Genomic DNA, 16798 nt, shown 5'->3' with positions numbered 1-16798 from the left:
CAGAAAAAGACAAATACTGTATATCATGTACATGTGGAATTTAAGAAACAATAGAATGGTGGTTAGCAGGGGCTGGTAGGTAAGGGAATGGAGGAGATGTTGGTCAAACGGTACAAATTTGCAGTTAGAGGATGAATAAGTTCTGGGACTCGAATGCAAAACAATGTGATTATAATTAACAGAATTATTTTATATACTTGGAAGTTGCTAAGAGACAGAATCTTAAATATTCTCACCACAAAAAAGAAATGATAATTATGTGAGGTAATGGAGGTATCAGCTAAACACCACAGTGGTAATCATACCACAATATATGTGTATCAAATTTATACATTGGATACCTGAAACTCACACAATATATAGTTGACAATGTTATATGTTAACTTCAGTGACTCAGCAGTAAAGAATCCGCCTGCAATGTAGGAGACATGGGTTCAATCCCTGGGTCAGGAAGATCCCCTGGAGGAGGGCACGGCCACCCACTCCAGTATTCTTGTCAGGAGAATCCCCATGGACAGAGGGGCCTGGCAGGCTGTGGTCCATGGGGTCGCAAAGAGTCGGACACGACTGAAGCAACTAAGCACCAACACAAGCATCAATATCTCAATTTTTTAAAAAAAGAAAGAAAAGGTTTTCCTTTAAATCGGCTTCAACCCATGGGTTTTAACACAAACGTTATGACTCACTGTGTCTCTTTCACACCTTAGTTTATGAAGAAGTCCTCTCTAATGTATCTCGAAAAGGTACTGCTGGGTGCTGACAACTTCCTCTTTAACAGAACAAGAGAAGGAGCAGCAGCTGAAGAAACACCATGATCACAGCTTGCCCTTCTCCACCCTAACTCATGTCTTTAGGAAATGCACATGCCAGACACTAAATCCTGCACACAAGTATTTCTAGCTAATGGGCCTGAAGCTGTGCTCTCTACATCTGCACATGCCCCTCAAGTCCTGGTATGCAGGAGGTTCTAAGAGAGCATGGAGATTACAAATACAACATGACACTTCCTGGCATATTCGTCTTCTACTCACTCTTGAATACGCATGGAAATGAGAGCTTCAAAATATCCCTCACCGAGGAACACCTGGCAACTAAATTTCTAAAGCTGGCAAAAAGCCCAGGGCTCCATGCCTGAAATCTCTTTCCTTCTGTGACCCAAAACAGACTCAGACAGTTGCAGCGCCAGGAGAAAAAAAGGCCCAGAGGCACACCAAAGAAGATTCCATCTGTTAGTTCTGCTGTCCCTCCTGTCACAAAGCAAGAATTGGGCACATTAATCCTATGGACCAAAGATTCTTTTCTCCTGCATTAAGATTCTTAGGAACACTTGGAAACCCTGCACTCTATAACATTTACTATTATGTATTATACTTTATAACTTTACATTATTTCAGATCATAATTCACTCATGTCCACGGAAGTTACACGATTGCCCAAAGCTTTGGGTCTGAAGATAAGTTTACCTCCTCCCAGTGGTAACTCGGAATCTCAGAGTTATGGAATGCTAGAACTAGAAGGGACCTCAGAGATCATCTGCTTCAACAACTTCATTGTATATGTCTACAAAATCAGCAAAAGGACAATGACAATCTTAGTAACAGAAGCAATGGAAATACTCTCTATTCTTGAATAGTCACTCTGAATTTATGGCCTCATTTTTCTCAAGACTGTGATTTCTTTACGCTCTCCTCTTCACAAGACTACACTTTTAATTTCTGATATTAAAAAGAACTTTTAAAAAAATTTTCTCTATCCCTAGTTTGGCTACTGATTAATATTAGTCATTTCTTATCTTTATTAAGTTATGTTAACACAGCCAATTATAAATACAATGCTTTTCTTTACTATTTGTCAACAATCAAGCAATACAGTAATGCACAGTAAAATTAGCTCAAATTTCATGTGCATGTCACAGTCAACTGAATTGTATTTGGCAATGGATATTTTCCAAGGAGCAGAAATGACTAAACTTTACAAAATAAAACTCCAGCTTGAGAAATACAAGCCAGTACAAAGAAATTGCAGAAGCACAATTGAAAAATCAAGATTTTAGAAGAATATGCTAACCTTAAAATTTTTCCTAAGTAGGGGAAGAAAAGAGTTATCTAACAGAACCCCTGTTTCCTACTGTGATCTAAATATATATTCTCTTCAAGCCAAAAGATTTAGAGTAAAAAGTTTTACACTTCCTAGAAAACTCGTGTGATCTGTGGACTAATCCTATATGATAAAATTGTTCCAAGTATGAAATATATGGTATAGATCCCTAGCTGCATTGCAAATGCTTTGGCATGCAGATTTTTCCCCATATTTTAATGAAAACCAGATTTATTTATAAGTTGCTTTAATTTCATTCTTGAACGGAATGGAACAAGAGTATCATATGTTCTGAATTAGGATCTTACTCACATCCCATATCAATTATGTAACTCAAATGCAAGACAACTTAATTGTGTCAATCATATTCTGCTGACAAGATCATTAAATGTTAACATAGAACTTCCAAGTTATAACAGCCATAGATTTTTTTAAATGTTACTCTATGAAAAATATAGATGCCTCATAAAAGTTTGGTATAAGTATTAAATAGCTTCTGACTTCTAATAATAATTTTTGAAATTAGAATATTACAAAAGTAGTTTCTTTTTGATAACATCTTTATAAAGGTTTATTTTTCACAAAGGTACATCAAATCTCACATATAACACAGAACATAAGCACAACTGAAAATTCTTAACTGCAATTTATTGTAACTCGAAACCTAAAAGTACACCAATATTATATTGATCTCACAGAAGAAATACTGCTCTGTAACTCTACCTGGAACTAAACTGTGCTAGGTAGTCAAATCAATTACCATAACATTTATTTCTTAATTATTTCATAGTATTAAACTTTTTTCATAGTATTAAAATTTAAAGACATGATTTATCTGCATTCTAACCAATTAATATAATTAGTCACTTTCTAATGCTTTTCAAAACTTTGAAATCCAAAATAAGTGAATATATATTACATTTAAAACAAGATGAGCAATTTTAAAACATCGTTAACAGATGTTGCAAACTGTTCACAGTATTTTGAAGTATATACAGCTTTAAAAATTCATTTCTGATGCAAAAATAACTGATCAATTTTCTTCTAATATGAATAAGATGGGAGTTACTTTTTATTTCCTTCTTTAAACAAATTAGAGAAAATAAGAAAATGACAACTAACTTAAAATGACACTATGGTAAAAGTATCACTTTTAAAGAAAGAAGACCTAAGTTTTAATAGCAATTCTGTCACGTACTACCTTAATTATTTCCAAAACTTTATATGTATTTTTGTCCCTCTTCTTTCCGCAAAGACATATGACATAAAAAAAGTAAATAGAAGTAACCAAATTCAGGATCAAGAAAAAGGAGAACACATGTGACAACTATTAAGATTAACACAGTTAATGCAATACATTCAAATTTGACTTTGACCTTTCTGGCAGTTAGAGCAAATAGGGAAAAGCCACCTTTATACAGTCATTATTATTGCAATTTCTTTTTAAAAATTGAGTTGTAACTGACATACAACATTATGGAGTTGCTTGATTTCCCACACTCACATTATGCTATCAGCTTACAAAAGCATGTATATGTATCATATCTTACTCGGTCATCCCAACAACTTTGTGAAGAAGGCAATACCAGTACCACCATTACACCAGATAAAGAAACCTCAGGCTCAAAATTAAGTTATACGGCCAAAGAAGTTAAATTAATTTCCTGAGATTACTGAATATGAAATGAATAGAACACATGTTTCCTTACTCTTAGCCTAACATTCTTCATTTTACCTCTTACTGCCTTGAGTTTCTTAGCCCTAAATTATAATGGAAATTTATGGCATAGAATTTTTTGAGTAATAGAAGTTGTCCTCATTATTTTTTACAGCACATGTAAAAGCAAATTTTACATAGGTATGTCATTTAGCAATTGTTTATCAAAATAAGAGCATAAAACTTAAAACTAGATAAAGCTACAGATAAAACAAGGTAGCTCTAAGTATCAAATGTGACAATGAATATGGAAACTTTGTCAACTGTAAAGTACTACACAAAAGCACATCTTCCAATGATGAAAAATCGGTAAGGACTTCTCCTTACCTTTTTATCAATCACAGTTCCTATTCAGACCTAAACTATATCATATTTTTCTTATAAATATGTATTTGTAGTTGTCTAAGTAGAATTCTTTCATGGAAGCCAACTTGTAAAAGCTAAAACTCAATTTTGAAAACTTGCCCTGCAATCCAGAAGAAGTTGGAACAAAATATTGGAGCAAAACAACCAAATATTTAAATCAAAAAGTCTGATGGGTTTTGGTGTTGTGATTTAGAAATTATATGAATTAATTTGATGACAATTAAAAGGATTCATTTAGCCCTTTCAAGTTCGTTTTTCTCAAAATTTCATGTTATATATAGTAAGAGGAAAAGTATAATTAATTTGGACTTTTTCCTCATAAAAAAAGATGAATTAATAGTCTTTAGAACCCAGTGTTTTTATAAAAAAAAAAAAAAAAGGGCAGTATAACATGGTTTAGTATTATATATAATATTGTTAAAAACAGGAAATGAAACAATTTTTTTTCCAATAATGCTTTATAACAGGATTTTACACAAGTCCGCTGTAACTTTATCACTCTGATTTCTCTTTATCACTGTGGTTTGCTGAAAAGTGACAGCAGGATTATCTGCTCCCTCCTTTAAGACCTTTACCGTCAGTGCTTTCAGCCTCCCTGCTCCTCCAGCCAACATTTCATATCCAGAAATTTCTCCTCCACTCTTCTCTAAGAGCTGGCTCATACTTGTCCTGCTCTTTCATACCCCCATGGAAAGCAGGGATTGCCATTGGCCTGTCAGAGGATTCACAGACCATTGTTCTGAACATAATGGTTACCACCAGCGGTCTGCAGGGGTTCCTTCTCTAGGACCACTGTCTCCACATAACTTTGTAAGTGTCTTGAGGGCAGGAACTACATTTACCTTATTTCCCACAAGGGCTTAATAGATATTTATTGAATTAATAAATAAATGAATACAATGTGAAATACTTTTTCTTACCCACTGTAGTCTCCAGATAAAAATTCTGATATAGTAGCAGGAAGTTCTGTTTTAATGATTAAAAGATAAGATGACATAGCTGCAGACAGAATAAAAAGAGTTCCTATTAGAATCCTATAACTTTTAACCATTTACAGAATAATCTTATTTAGAAACACGGATACCGATTTGGGATATGACAGCATGTGGAAGATTAATTCATACTGCACTGTCCTCAAAGAAAGATACATACCAGGAACGGAGATAAATAAAGATAAATAATTAATATTCTTTGTAGAGAAGAATAATTGGTAAGCTCATTAGGTATCTTTTGTTTACATTTCAAGTTCAAGGCAAAAGATTTAGGTAAGAGAAAGGTTCTTGATTACAACCCACTTAGAAACAAAATTTTGCTTGTGTGTGTGCATGTGTACATGTGTGCTCAGTCATATCTGACTCTTTGGGACCCCATGGACTTTGTAGCCCACCAAACTCTTCTGTCCATGGAAACTTTCCAGGCAAGAATACTGGAGTGGGTTGTTATTTCCTAGTCCAGGGGATCTTCCCGTGAAGCTAGACAAAAACTCGTAATGCTATCTCCCAGTACAAGGCATTAGAGTTTAGTTTAGCAACAACTGATAGAGAAATAAGAGATAAATAAGTATAGCTAATAAATCTGATTATTTGTTTTTATTAGAGAGAGACCTCCCCCCAGTAGTCTCACTTCTCCTCTTTCTCTGCTACTGTCCTTCCACACACACTGTGGACTCATGCTATTATAAAACAAAAGCAAAATGCAAAATGAGTTACATTTTAAATTGCTCTCCAAAACAGATTAGAAAAGATCCAATTGAAATTATCAAGCACATTAAAGGGACAAAACTTACAATTATTATTCTGTTTTATTAACAGGGCTCCTTTATATTATGTAAACAAAACCCAAAGTTAGCATTACTTCTCACACTCTATCAGACAGGATCCAAGAAATAACCTGCTTTTACAGCATTTTAATAATGATCCTATTTCTGGTGTAGCTATTAAAAAACAAAAAATCTCACATCTTATAAACCTTCCATCCCACACTGGGAAATGTTTTCATATGGTTACAGAATAGAGAACTCATTTATATGTAAATACTTGAGCTTAAACTTAAATGCTTAAGTAACTACAGAAACCCAGATGATGTGGAGTCAGTTTAACAGAGTAATAATCTCTGTTTCCCCTAGAGATTAAGTATATATTTAAAAAGAGCCAACAAGTATATGTCCATGAAGAATAGAGAGCACTCTGTGTGCATGTTAATTTTATTACTTATTTATATTTCAGGAAACATTTCACTTTCTCCTTGGACCTACAAAAACCAAGAACATAAATGAATGCCAAGTCTGAATGGCAAAAATCTGAGGAAAGACTGATTGAAAAGCTCAAAGAGTTTTCAAAAAAGAATGTATGTTTTTCAACCAACAAATTTAAAAGTAGCTGAGCTTCACAATTATTACAGTGCTGCATGACTGCTCAACCCTGGGGGAAAAAGGTTGTATACTAGTTTGTATATACGTTTATATGAAGATAGGCAATACTTACACATATAAACACATACACTCTTTCTCATTTAAAAAAAAAAATAAAACAACATGTACCTATGGCAAAGTAAAATTTAGAACACTTAATGGTCACTTCTCTTCAGTGAAAATACACATATTCACACTTTCCAGTTTATGACTATTTCTTTTTTTCCCAGTGGAAGTACAGCTGTTGAAATAAAGTCTTTTAGTCAGCAGAAGTACAGCACGTTTCTTCAAATGCTTTGTTAGTTATGGGACATCACAATTAATTGTATGTGGAAAGATATTCTAAGTCATTCATATTCTCATATGGAAAAATGCTACCAGTTTGGTACAGAACAGAAGGAAGGTTTAGATTAACCTTCTCCACTCAAGAATTTGGGGGTCTTTGTTTGTAATACTTTATCTATTCCAAAGAATCATACACATATGGTGTGATGATGAAAATCATGAACTGAATTTTCTGAAACTGGCCTAGGGCTACTTAAATATATCTTGCAAGGAAAAAAAAAAAAAAGACAAAAGTACCTTTAAAACAAGGAATGCAGACTTCCTACACAATGTAATTTATTATCTGTCCATCAGTCTTTCTTGCTTGGATTAATCCAATACCACATGCTTTACTAAGGTTTCAGACATTCATCTCTTTCAGTAATTTTCTATTATTTCTTTTAGATCTTTAGTTGTAAAAAGCTGCAATGAATATGAGATCCTATTTCTTCCTAATATACAATCTGTCATTCTTCCCAGAATTTCTATTAGCCCCTGGCTAATCATTTGATCATGTTTATCCTCTGTTGTAGCCTTAACTCTTTCATTTTCAAACGAGAGTCCTATTTCATTAGATTCCAGTCTGGAGAATCATGTATATTTCAAGAAATATGAACTCATAAAACATATGTTTCTCTCTCAAAAAGAGTCTCAGCATACAAGATATAAATATAACAAAACATGTAAAATATTGCTCCTTTCTTAGAGAATGCAGGTGTTTGTTTTAAGAGCTACAAAACTACTCATGTGGGGGGGAAACTCCACTGACGAAACAAAGAAAGATACCACTCTTTCTACTGTATATATTATTTTTCCCTAACCACAAGTAAACTTTCATGCAAGGATTGGCACCTTAACATATTATAAATATACGTTGTTAGGAATACATCTTAATTAGATTTACATAAAAAGAATAATCAGCTCAATAAAATAAAGTGGAAAAGCTTCAAAAATATAAAATCAATAGGAATGCTTATGTATCCATTGTTTTTTCCAGTGGCTTCCCTGATAGCTCAGTTGGTAAAGAATCCGCCTGCAATGCTCCAAAAGTTGCCTGCCATACCTTTCATCTCATGTGTTCTATTAATAGCATAAGGAAGTGTTTAAGGACTTATCTTACAGGCAGGTCATAAGCAAGAATTTGTAAATGATTTTTGCTGACATAGATACACAGCATGGACTCCTAATACGACACACACCATGTTGTCCTCTAAATAATAGCTGGAGCGGGGTCATCCACAAAAGCCATGGTTGTAGTTAAGTGGTTCTGGCCTCCATACCACCAAAGCCAGAATTAAGGCTAGAAGACATACCTTAGTGACAGGTACTCAGCCATTATAAATCATTTAGTTTCACCACATTAACTAAATAGCTATTCTTTTCTCCCTCATTTTAAACCTAACTAATAGAACTCATTTAATAGAAACTGCCCTAGGAAGGAAATAAAAAATCTGTCAACTTAATCAAAACACAGGAGTTGAAAATATTTTATGCAAACCATGAGGAGAAGCAACTGTACATTAAGAAAAGACTAAAATAGGGTAAAATTTGATTAGGCAATAGCAAGTGGTAAGGTATTAATATTGTTTGATCTAATCATAAAGAGAAACACATGAGTTGGGAGCATAGAGGCTGAGGGGAGAGATGTAAAAAACACAAAAGGGGAAGTGGTTCGGAAGAGGAGAATTAACAAGAAGAGCAACATTGGGGCGGGGGCTTAGGATGCCTATTCCAAGTGATTTACAGGTTACTTTCTCCTTTACATTTATTTCTTCACCACAAACCTGTGAGGCAGATATTCTTTATTTCACAAATGAGGAAATGGAGACTCAGAGAGTTAACTTGCCCAGTGGAAACAGCCCGTCTGGCTTGAGAAATCTACTCTATTAACTGTTACACTATGAGAAAGTGCAGAGAAGAAAAGTGAAGAAGAAATCCACCACAGCAAAGAAAAATAAGAAAGGTCTACCAAAAGGAGCACTCCCCAGAATTATTCTTTTTTCATCACCATTTAAACAATAAATTGTTTCTGAAAGCTGAGTTTCACAGTTGCATTCAAAGAAAACAAAAGAATTTCTGTAACATAGAACCTAAGTTAGAAGCGCTAAAAACACTTAAAATGTTCGTTTCACTTTGACCTGTATTTTCATTTCAGTTTTATAGCTGGTTTGGTAAAGTGATTAGTCAACATGCCTCAGACAAGCTAAAGGATCTCATGATAGGACTCTACTGGATTTACCATGATGATTCTATTTTATCTACAGCTATTACTGTAGTTCAGAAGAGAAAGTTTCCTATTCTTACATATCTGAGATATTAACACTACCCTGCAATTGAAAAAAATATATAACAAAAATCAATCCCTCTTCCCACAAATCCTTGTTCTCTCATAGGCTACTCTTCCCAGCACTCCTCAAAAAAAGCAAAAGAGAAGACAAATTGGAGTTTGGAGACTTCAACTGGAGTTTGGACCTAAGAAACCGTAAGTTTACAAAAATAATTATCCTTTTTGTTAAACATTTAAAATACATGTATGAAGGTTTAGATTACACAGCTCTATTTTTAAGACAGAATTCAGTTTTTCAGCACTTGGGAAAAGTTCAGCAACTTCTTCAAGGATTAGTCAGCCAGTTCTACACAGATGAACTGCGGGAGGAAATAATAAGTTTGCCTTTCCTTCTAAAAGAGATTCAGTTTTACTTCAAACATGTTTTCAGTCATGGATAGCAACTGGTTTATTCTATTCAATGTGTCTTATTAACCTGGCGTTCCTAAATGTCCAAATACCACTGAAAGGCTATTCCCGCGCAACACAGGGTACAACAGAACCTCTCGTTTTTAAAAAGGATTAAAAAAAAAATTTGAAAACAGGGTCATTTTCCTACTTTGTGTACAAATGGAAATAAAAAATATATGGAGGAACTTTTCCCTTCAATAACCCTAGGAAACTATACATATTTGTTTTATCATCTATCAAGATCTTAAACTTGAATAAAAACTGACCAGAATATTTAGGTTCTAAAAACCCTATAATTAAACTTCAATAAAACTTTTTATTAAGAAATCCATTATTTTCAAAAACATTTTAAAAATTACATGTATGGAGAAGGAAATGGCAACCCACTCCAGTGTTCTTGCCTGGAGAATCCCAGGAACCGGGGAGCCTAGTGGGCTTCCATCTATGGGGTTGCACAGAGTCGGACACGACTGAAGCAACTTAGCAGCAGCAGCAGCAGCATTTTGTTCCATCTGTGGCTCCTACTTTGTCTTCCCTATTGTGAGTATGGGCAGTGAGTGTTTCTCTCTTCCTAATAGTAGCCTTGTAACAATTTGTGGCAGTATCTTTGTATCCTTATGAGCTTTGTACCAACTAGATTCTTCATATATACTTGTGATTAACAGGTCAAATTGAAAAGCACAGTATTGTAAGTCTAACTTGAAGAGACAGAACATACATTACAAGTATGTTAGGTAACCTAAATCTCATTGATCCCTTTTTTTCATGTCCTAGTCAGGTAGAGTTGCTTCAGTTACTCTAGCCAGTTTGGGTTAGTAAACTTGTTAATTTAGCTGCTAGCAAGTTCAGAAAATGTATTCTGTATCTTAGAAGAACCAAAAGGTTACTTTTCTGTTCTGTCCCCTCTCCTTCACAATTTAAGTTCCTCAAGAGCTGTGATCACTTGATACATTTTATCAGTGTCTTTTTACTACTTACAATAGCCCAGTCTTCAGGAAACATCTTTAGGTATACATAATGCTCCTTGGTCTTTATCAACTTACTGAATGTGTTCTATAATCTGTCATCAGAAAGAACCTATGGATAGGCTTCAGGGGTCTGTAACTAGGTCTCTTAACAGAACCACTGACCTGGATCATCTGTCAGGCTTCATTTTCACCTTTAAAGGCTTTGCTTAAAATGCAAATTTCCTCTCTGACTCCATCAAAAAAATAAATAAATAAAATAAAATGACATGTAACCAGTAAATTTTGTCAAAGGAAGGACTTTTGAGAAAGATTCCCCCTCCAAATTTCCTCTATTTCTCCTACTCTCAGACAGAGCTTTCCAGAATTTCCGGACAATACTATTCAGGCCTCAAAAAAGACTACAGATGAGCTGACCAGCAGATGGCATTGTAACAGCACGCCCAACCCGTTTCCCGGGTGACAGTACAAACTAGTACTTCTAAGGCTTCCCTGTCTTACCAAAACAAAATAGCAACAACAACTTTTTTTTCACGAATAAAGTAAAGCCAAAAAGTTTCTAATTTAATATTACGTCCCAATTTTGAAAAACACTGAGAATTTGGCATTTTTATAATTCTCAACTAAGAATGATCTAATTTATCCCTTTCTGTTTATGAGACTTAGGAACTGTGCAACTTGACCACATAAAAGGGCTCTGAGTTTCTCTTAAAGTTTAGATTCCCAAACTGAGGTGTGGATCAAGGCTGCCAGAGTAGATCTGTGGGTTCTCTGTCAGTCCGGAAAATCTGGGTCATTTTAGGAGGTTTCAGTAAATCTAATATTCAGGGTTCTCCTTTCACAATATGCAGCAGTGATTCAGTCTTTATTCTCTTTTAAAGAACTAAGGAAAAAATATGCTATCAACAGTGGACCTTCATATTTCAGAAGAGCAAAATAAGAATTTAACATACTCCTAGAAGCCACTCTCCTTGCATTTTGAGTTGGGCAAGAGACGAGATCAGAAACACCAATTACCTTCACTTTTACCACGTACTCATCAGAGTTAATAGGACTTTCTCTTAGCTTAAGTAAAGATGATTTGAGTTTCCTGCTTGATTTCTAGGATATTTTAGCTAACTGAGTGATCTATCGCAAACCTAATGCAAATGCAAACACATATGGCACTAACTACTTCCCTTGGTTTTTAGGAAAGGACTTTCATAATCCAGCAAATTAGAGGAACTATATGGAAACCTGTACTTATTTGCTATTACAGTTCTTAATCCTTTTGCTTATAGTCCACTAAATTCAAGCCCTCAGCCAGAGTTCTCTTCCCTATAACAGCATTAAATATTAAAACTTCCAGATGCTTCTTTTCTGACTTTGGTCTAAGCAACGACTCTCAGCAAATGTCCCTCTGGTGCCTGAGGCACTAAGCAGCTGGGGGCTCTCTCTGGCTCTGGTCTGTTTTGGGACCCCAATTCATCAGTGTTGGGAATCTATCAGGAATTGCTTCTAAGAAGTATTTTACCATGTGGTTCTCCATTTTCTAAAGGTAACAGTTTCCATAATCCTAAGAATAAGAGTACTAAATTTAATGAGTCATATTTTTTTTTCTATGATAAAGTTCACAGATTTTTCAAAGACAGTAGACTTTTCCAATCTATTTGTTAGACCACACTAGTTCCCTGTGACTAATACTTGGTATGTGACTGATATTGGGGAAAAAAAGATTTTCTGTGAAGTTCTGACAGTAGATTCTTCCCTAAAGAAACCATATGCTCACTTATGCATTCTGTGTGGTCTTCTCTTCCCAGTTGATCTTCCTTTTAAAGGAGTTCCAAGCCAGGTTGCTGGCTTTTCCTTCTCTTCCTCCTTCTCTTATTCCTTACTTTCTTCCTATAATAAATAAGACTTCAGCTCAGTTCAGTTCAGTCACCCAGTCGTGTCCGACTCTTTGCGACCCCATGAATTGCAGAACACCAGGCCTCCTTGTCCATCACCAACTCCCGGAGTTCACTCAGACTCATGTCCATTGAGTCAGTGACGCCATCCAGCCATCCCATCCTCTGTCGTCCCCTTCTCCTCCTGCCCCCAATCCCTCCATCATGTCTTTTCCAATGAGTCAACTCTTCACATCAGGTGGCCAAAGTATTGGAGTTTCAGCTTTAGCATCAGTCTTTCCAAAGAACACCCAGGACTGATCTCCTTTAGAATGGACTGGTTGGATCTCCTTGCAGTCCAAGGGACTCAAGAGTCTTCTCCAACACCATAGTTCAAAAGCATCAGTTCTTCGGTACTCAGCTTTCTTCACAGTCCAACTCTCACATCCATACGTGACCACTGGAAAAACCATAGCCTTGACTAGGTGGACCTTTGTTGGCAAAGTAATGTCTCTGCTTTTCAATATGCTATCTAGGTTGGTCATAACTTTCCTTCCAAGGAGTAAGCATCTTTAAATTTCATGGCTGCAATCACCATCTACAGTGATTTTGGAGCTCAGAAAAATAAAGTCTGACACTGTTTCCACTGTTTCCCCATCTATTTGCCATGAAGTGATGGGACCAGATGGCATGATCTTAGTTTTCTGAATGTTGAGCTTTAAGCCAACTTTTTCACTCTCCTCTTTCACTTTCATCAAGAGGCTTTTTAGTTCCTCTTCACTTTCTGCTATAAGGGTGGTGTCATCTGCGTATCTGAAGTTATTGATATTTCTCCCAGCAATCTTGATTCCAGCTTGTGCTTCTTCCAGCACATAAGACTTACACACAAATAAGACTTACTAAATACCAAGTGCTAGGTACTTAAAAACCTAAATGAATGAACAAGTTACTTATAGACATGGAATACATAGAAGTAGGGAATAAACTGAGTCTTACTGAAAGATTCATGGAACAAATATTGATTAAGGAAAATTTTGCTTGATCCATGATCATCTTGCTTCTACAGGCCCTGTTTCCTTTTCTCATAGATTCATCAGGGACATAGAATCTCAAGAAAACTGAGAAATGTTTAAATGTTACAAAGAATAAAAGAGCCAGAAAGCATTAATCTGAGATATGATTACCTAACGCAAAAGTAGAAGATTTTAAAATACTTTATTTTCTATTTTACATAAATAAGATCTAACTTTCCTCAATATTTTCAACCTTTTATTTTTCATATAATTCTAAACACTATGGACATTCAGTTTCTCTGTATCATTTATATGCTATATAAAATTGTCTCATTAAGGCAAAATCTTAGTTTTTTAAATAGAATTTTTTTTTGATATTTTAATTTTATTTTATTTTTAAACTTTACAATATTGTATTAGTTCTGGTGCACTGGGACAACCCAGAGGGATGGTATGGGGAGGGAGGAGGGAGGAGGGTTCAGGACGGGGAACACATGTATACCTGTGGCGGATTCATTTCGGTATTTGGCAAAACTAAATAGAATTTTTTTAATTGTCTCATTCATTCAACAAATACTATTTATTGAGTTCCTCTACCAGAAACTAGGTCAAGTTAGGAAAACAAATGAAAACACATAGTTCCTGTCCCCAAGGAGCTTTTAAAATCCTCATCATTTAATCTTTTCATAGCTTTTCAACATTTACTAAATCAGAGCAGAAAAAACAAAGCCTTTAGAAGTAGACAAAGTGAGATTTGAATCCTGGCTTTATTAAGGGGTAAAGGTAAGCAAGTCACTTATCCCCTCTGAGCACTGATCTCATCCTCTGTAAAATGAGGATAATATCATCCACCCTGAAGTGTTGCTGTTAAGTATAAAGTGTCAAGTATAGGCCTGGCCTAAAGATAATTTATTATATTATTTCTCGTTTCTAAACAATCACTGAAAAACTCTGACCACTTATACGAATAATGAATATCCCATCTTTCCAAAAATGCTATCTGAACTACATTACATATGCAGGTAGGCATGCAAGATATGCAAACATTTAATCTGATTCTATACACTTCGTATCATCTTATAAATATCTAATGTATCTCCAATTAATAAAAAGTCAAAATCCATTTGGAAGAAATAACATCAAATAAGTTATATGTACAACATTAAAGAGCCTCCCAAATAAATATGCCGTTTCTTCTCAAGCATACATGGCTTAGTAACTGCTAAGGGCTTCCACAGACCCAACTTAGGTTAATCAAGAAACTACTTAAGGCTGGAGTTCCTAGACTTTAACCTCAGAGGCTCAGCAGCTTCCCTAAAGGGTAGTTCTAAGAACTGAGACTCCCCTTTCTGAAAAAGAACAGCATCCATGAAAGTTTTTACAGCAATAGTGGCTGACTTGTTAAAAATACCTAAGAAAAGAGCAAATCATCTTTTGAACCAAGTATAACCCTTCCATGAAACTTTCCTGTAATAAATAGGCACCTGACTTCCAACCCAGTGTTCTGTTCACAACAGCAAGCTTCCATTTCTATTCTAATAAAGGAATGGTTTATGCATGCTAAGACAAAAGAAAAATAGCTTTGAAAATATGTTTCAGGTATTACTTAGTAGGCTCTCAATAAATAAAATTTTAGAAAATGTGAAGAAAATCACAAGGGTATTATTCTAAAAACTAAACAAGCATTATCAGCTTTTCTGAATTGGAGGAACATTAAAAATTTTTGTGACTGCTTTTAAGTGACTTAAAAAAAAAAGTTTCTAAAACAAAGCAAGCAAATCAACAAACTTAGAGCTGAAAGAACTGATGATTTATCTGCCACCAAATGTTGGAATCCAATCCCACTCCCAATCTAATCCCAAAGAAAGGCAATGCCAAAGAATGTTCAAACTACCGCACAATTGCACTTATCTCACATGCTAGCTAAGTAATGCTCAAAATCCTCCAAGCCAGGCTTCAGCAATACATGAACCGTGAACTTTCAGATGTTCAAGCTGGATTTAGAAAAGGCAGAAGAACCAGAGATCAAATTGCCAACATCTGTTGGATCATCAAAAAAGCAAGAGTTACAGAAAAATATCTACTTCTGCTTTATTGACTATGCCAAAGCCTTTAACTGTGTGGATCACAACAAAATGTGGAAAAGTCTTAAAGAGATGGGAATACCAGACCACCTGACCTGCCTCCTGAGAAGGAACAGTTAGAAATGGACATGGAACAACAGACTGGTTCCAAATCAGGAAAGGAGAACGTCAAGGCTGTATGTTGTCACCCTGTTTATTTAACTTCTATACAGAGTACATTATGCAAAATGCCGGGCTGGCTTAAGCACAAGCTGAAATCAAGATTGCCAGGAGAAATATCAATAACCTCAGATATGCAGATGACACCACCCTTATGGCAGAAGGTGAAGAAGAACTAAAAAGCCTCTTGATGAAAGTGAAGAGGAGAGTGAAAAAGTTGGCTTAAAACTCAAGTCAGAAAACTAGGATCATGGCATCCGGTCCCATCACTTCATGGCAAGTAGATGGGGAAACAATGGAAACAGCAAGAGATTTTATTTTGCGGGGCTCCAAAATCACTGCAGATGGTGATTGCAGCCATGAAATTAAAAGACACTTGCTCCTCGGAAGACGAGCTATGACGAACCTGCTGCTGCTGCTGCTAAGTCGCATCAGGCGTGTCTGACTCTGTGCGACCCCATAGACAGCAGCCCACCAGGCTCCCCTGTCCCTGGGATTCTCCAGGCAAGAACACTGAAGTGGGTTGCCATTTCCTTCTCCAATGCATGAAAGTGAAAAGTGAAAGTGAAGTCGCTCAGTCGTGTCCGACTCTTAGCGACCCCATGGACTGCAGCCTACCAGGCTCCTCCATCCATGGGATTTTCCAGGCAAGAGTACTGGAGTGGGGTGCCATTGCCTTCTCTGATGACCAACCTAGACAGCATGTTAAAAAGCAGAGACATTACTTTACCAACAAAGGTCCATCTAGTCAAAGCTATGGCTTTTCCAGTAGTCATGTATGGATGTGAGAGTTGGACTATAAAGAAAGCTGAACACTGAATAATTGATGCTTTTGAACTGTGGTGTTGGAGAAGACTCTTGGACTGCAAGGAGATCCAACCAGTCAATCCTAAAAGAAATCAGTCTTGAATATTCATTGTAAGGACTGATGCTGAAGCTGAAACTCCAATACTTTGACCACCTGATGTGAAGAACTGACTCATTGGAAAAGAGCTGGATGCTGGGAAAGATTGAAGGTGGGAGGAGAAGGGGACAACAGAGGATGAGATGGTTGGATGGCA

At 35.8% G+C, this 16798-nt stretch overlaps 1 protein-coding gene across 3 annotated transcripts in view; it reads right to left on the bottom strand.

Moving 5' to 3' along the window:
* The window catches only part of SLC38A6 (solute carrier family 38 member 6), a 69998-nt gene that overhangs the window by 27179 nt on the left and 26021 nt on the right, over nt 1–16798 (bottom strand). For 2 of the 3 annotated variants that reach the window (XM_002691023.7, XM_005212068.5), the window contains one exon: nt 5101–5179. The exons of the other annotated variant lie outside the window; for it this stretch is intronic. In XM_002691023.7, coding sequence (XP_002691069.2) covers nt 5101–5179 — 79 coding nt within the window. The remainder of the gene's footprint in view (nt 1–5100; nt 5180–16798) is intronic. 3 annotated transcript variants of the gene reach the window in all.

This window comes from Bos taurus, chromosome 10 (genome assembly GCF_002263795.3).
Source record: "Bos taurus isolate L1 Dominette 01449 registration number 42190680 breed Hereford chromosome 10, ARS-UCD2.0, whole genome shotgun sequence".
Taxonomy (NCBI): Eukaryota; Metazoa; Chordata; class Mammalia; order Artiodactyla; family Bovidae; genus Bos; species Bos taurus.
This window is presented reverse-complemented; position numbering and strand designations above follow the sequence as displayed.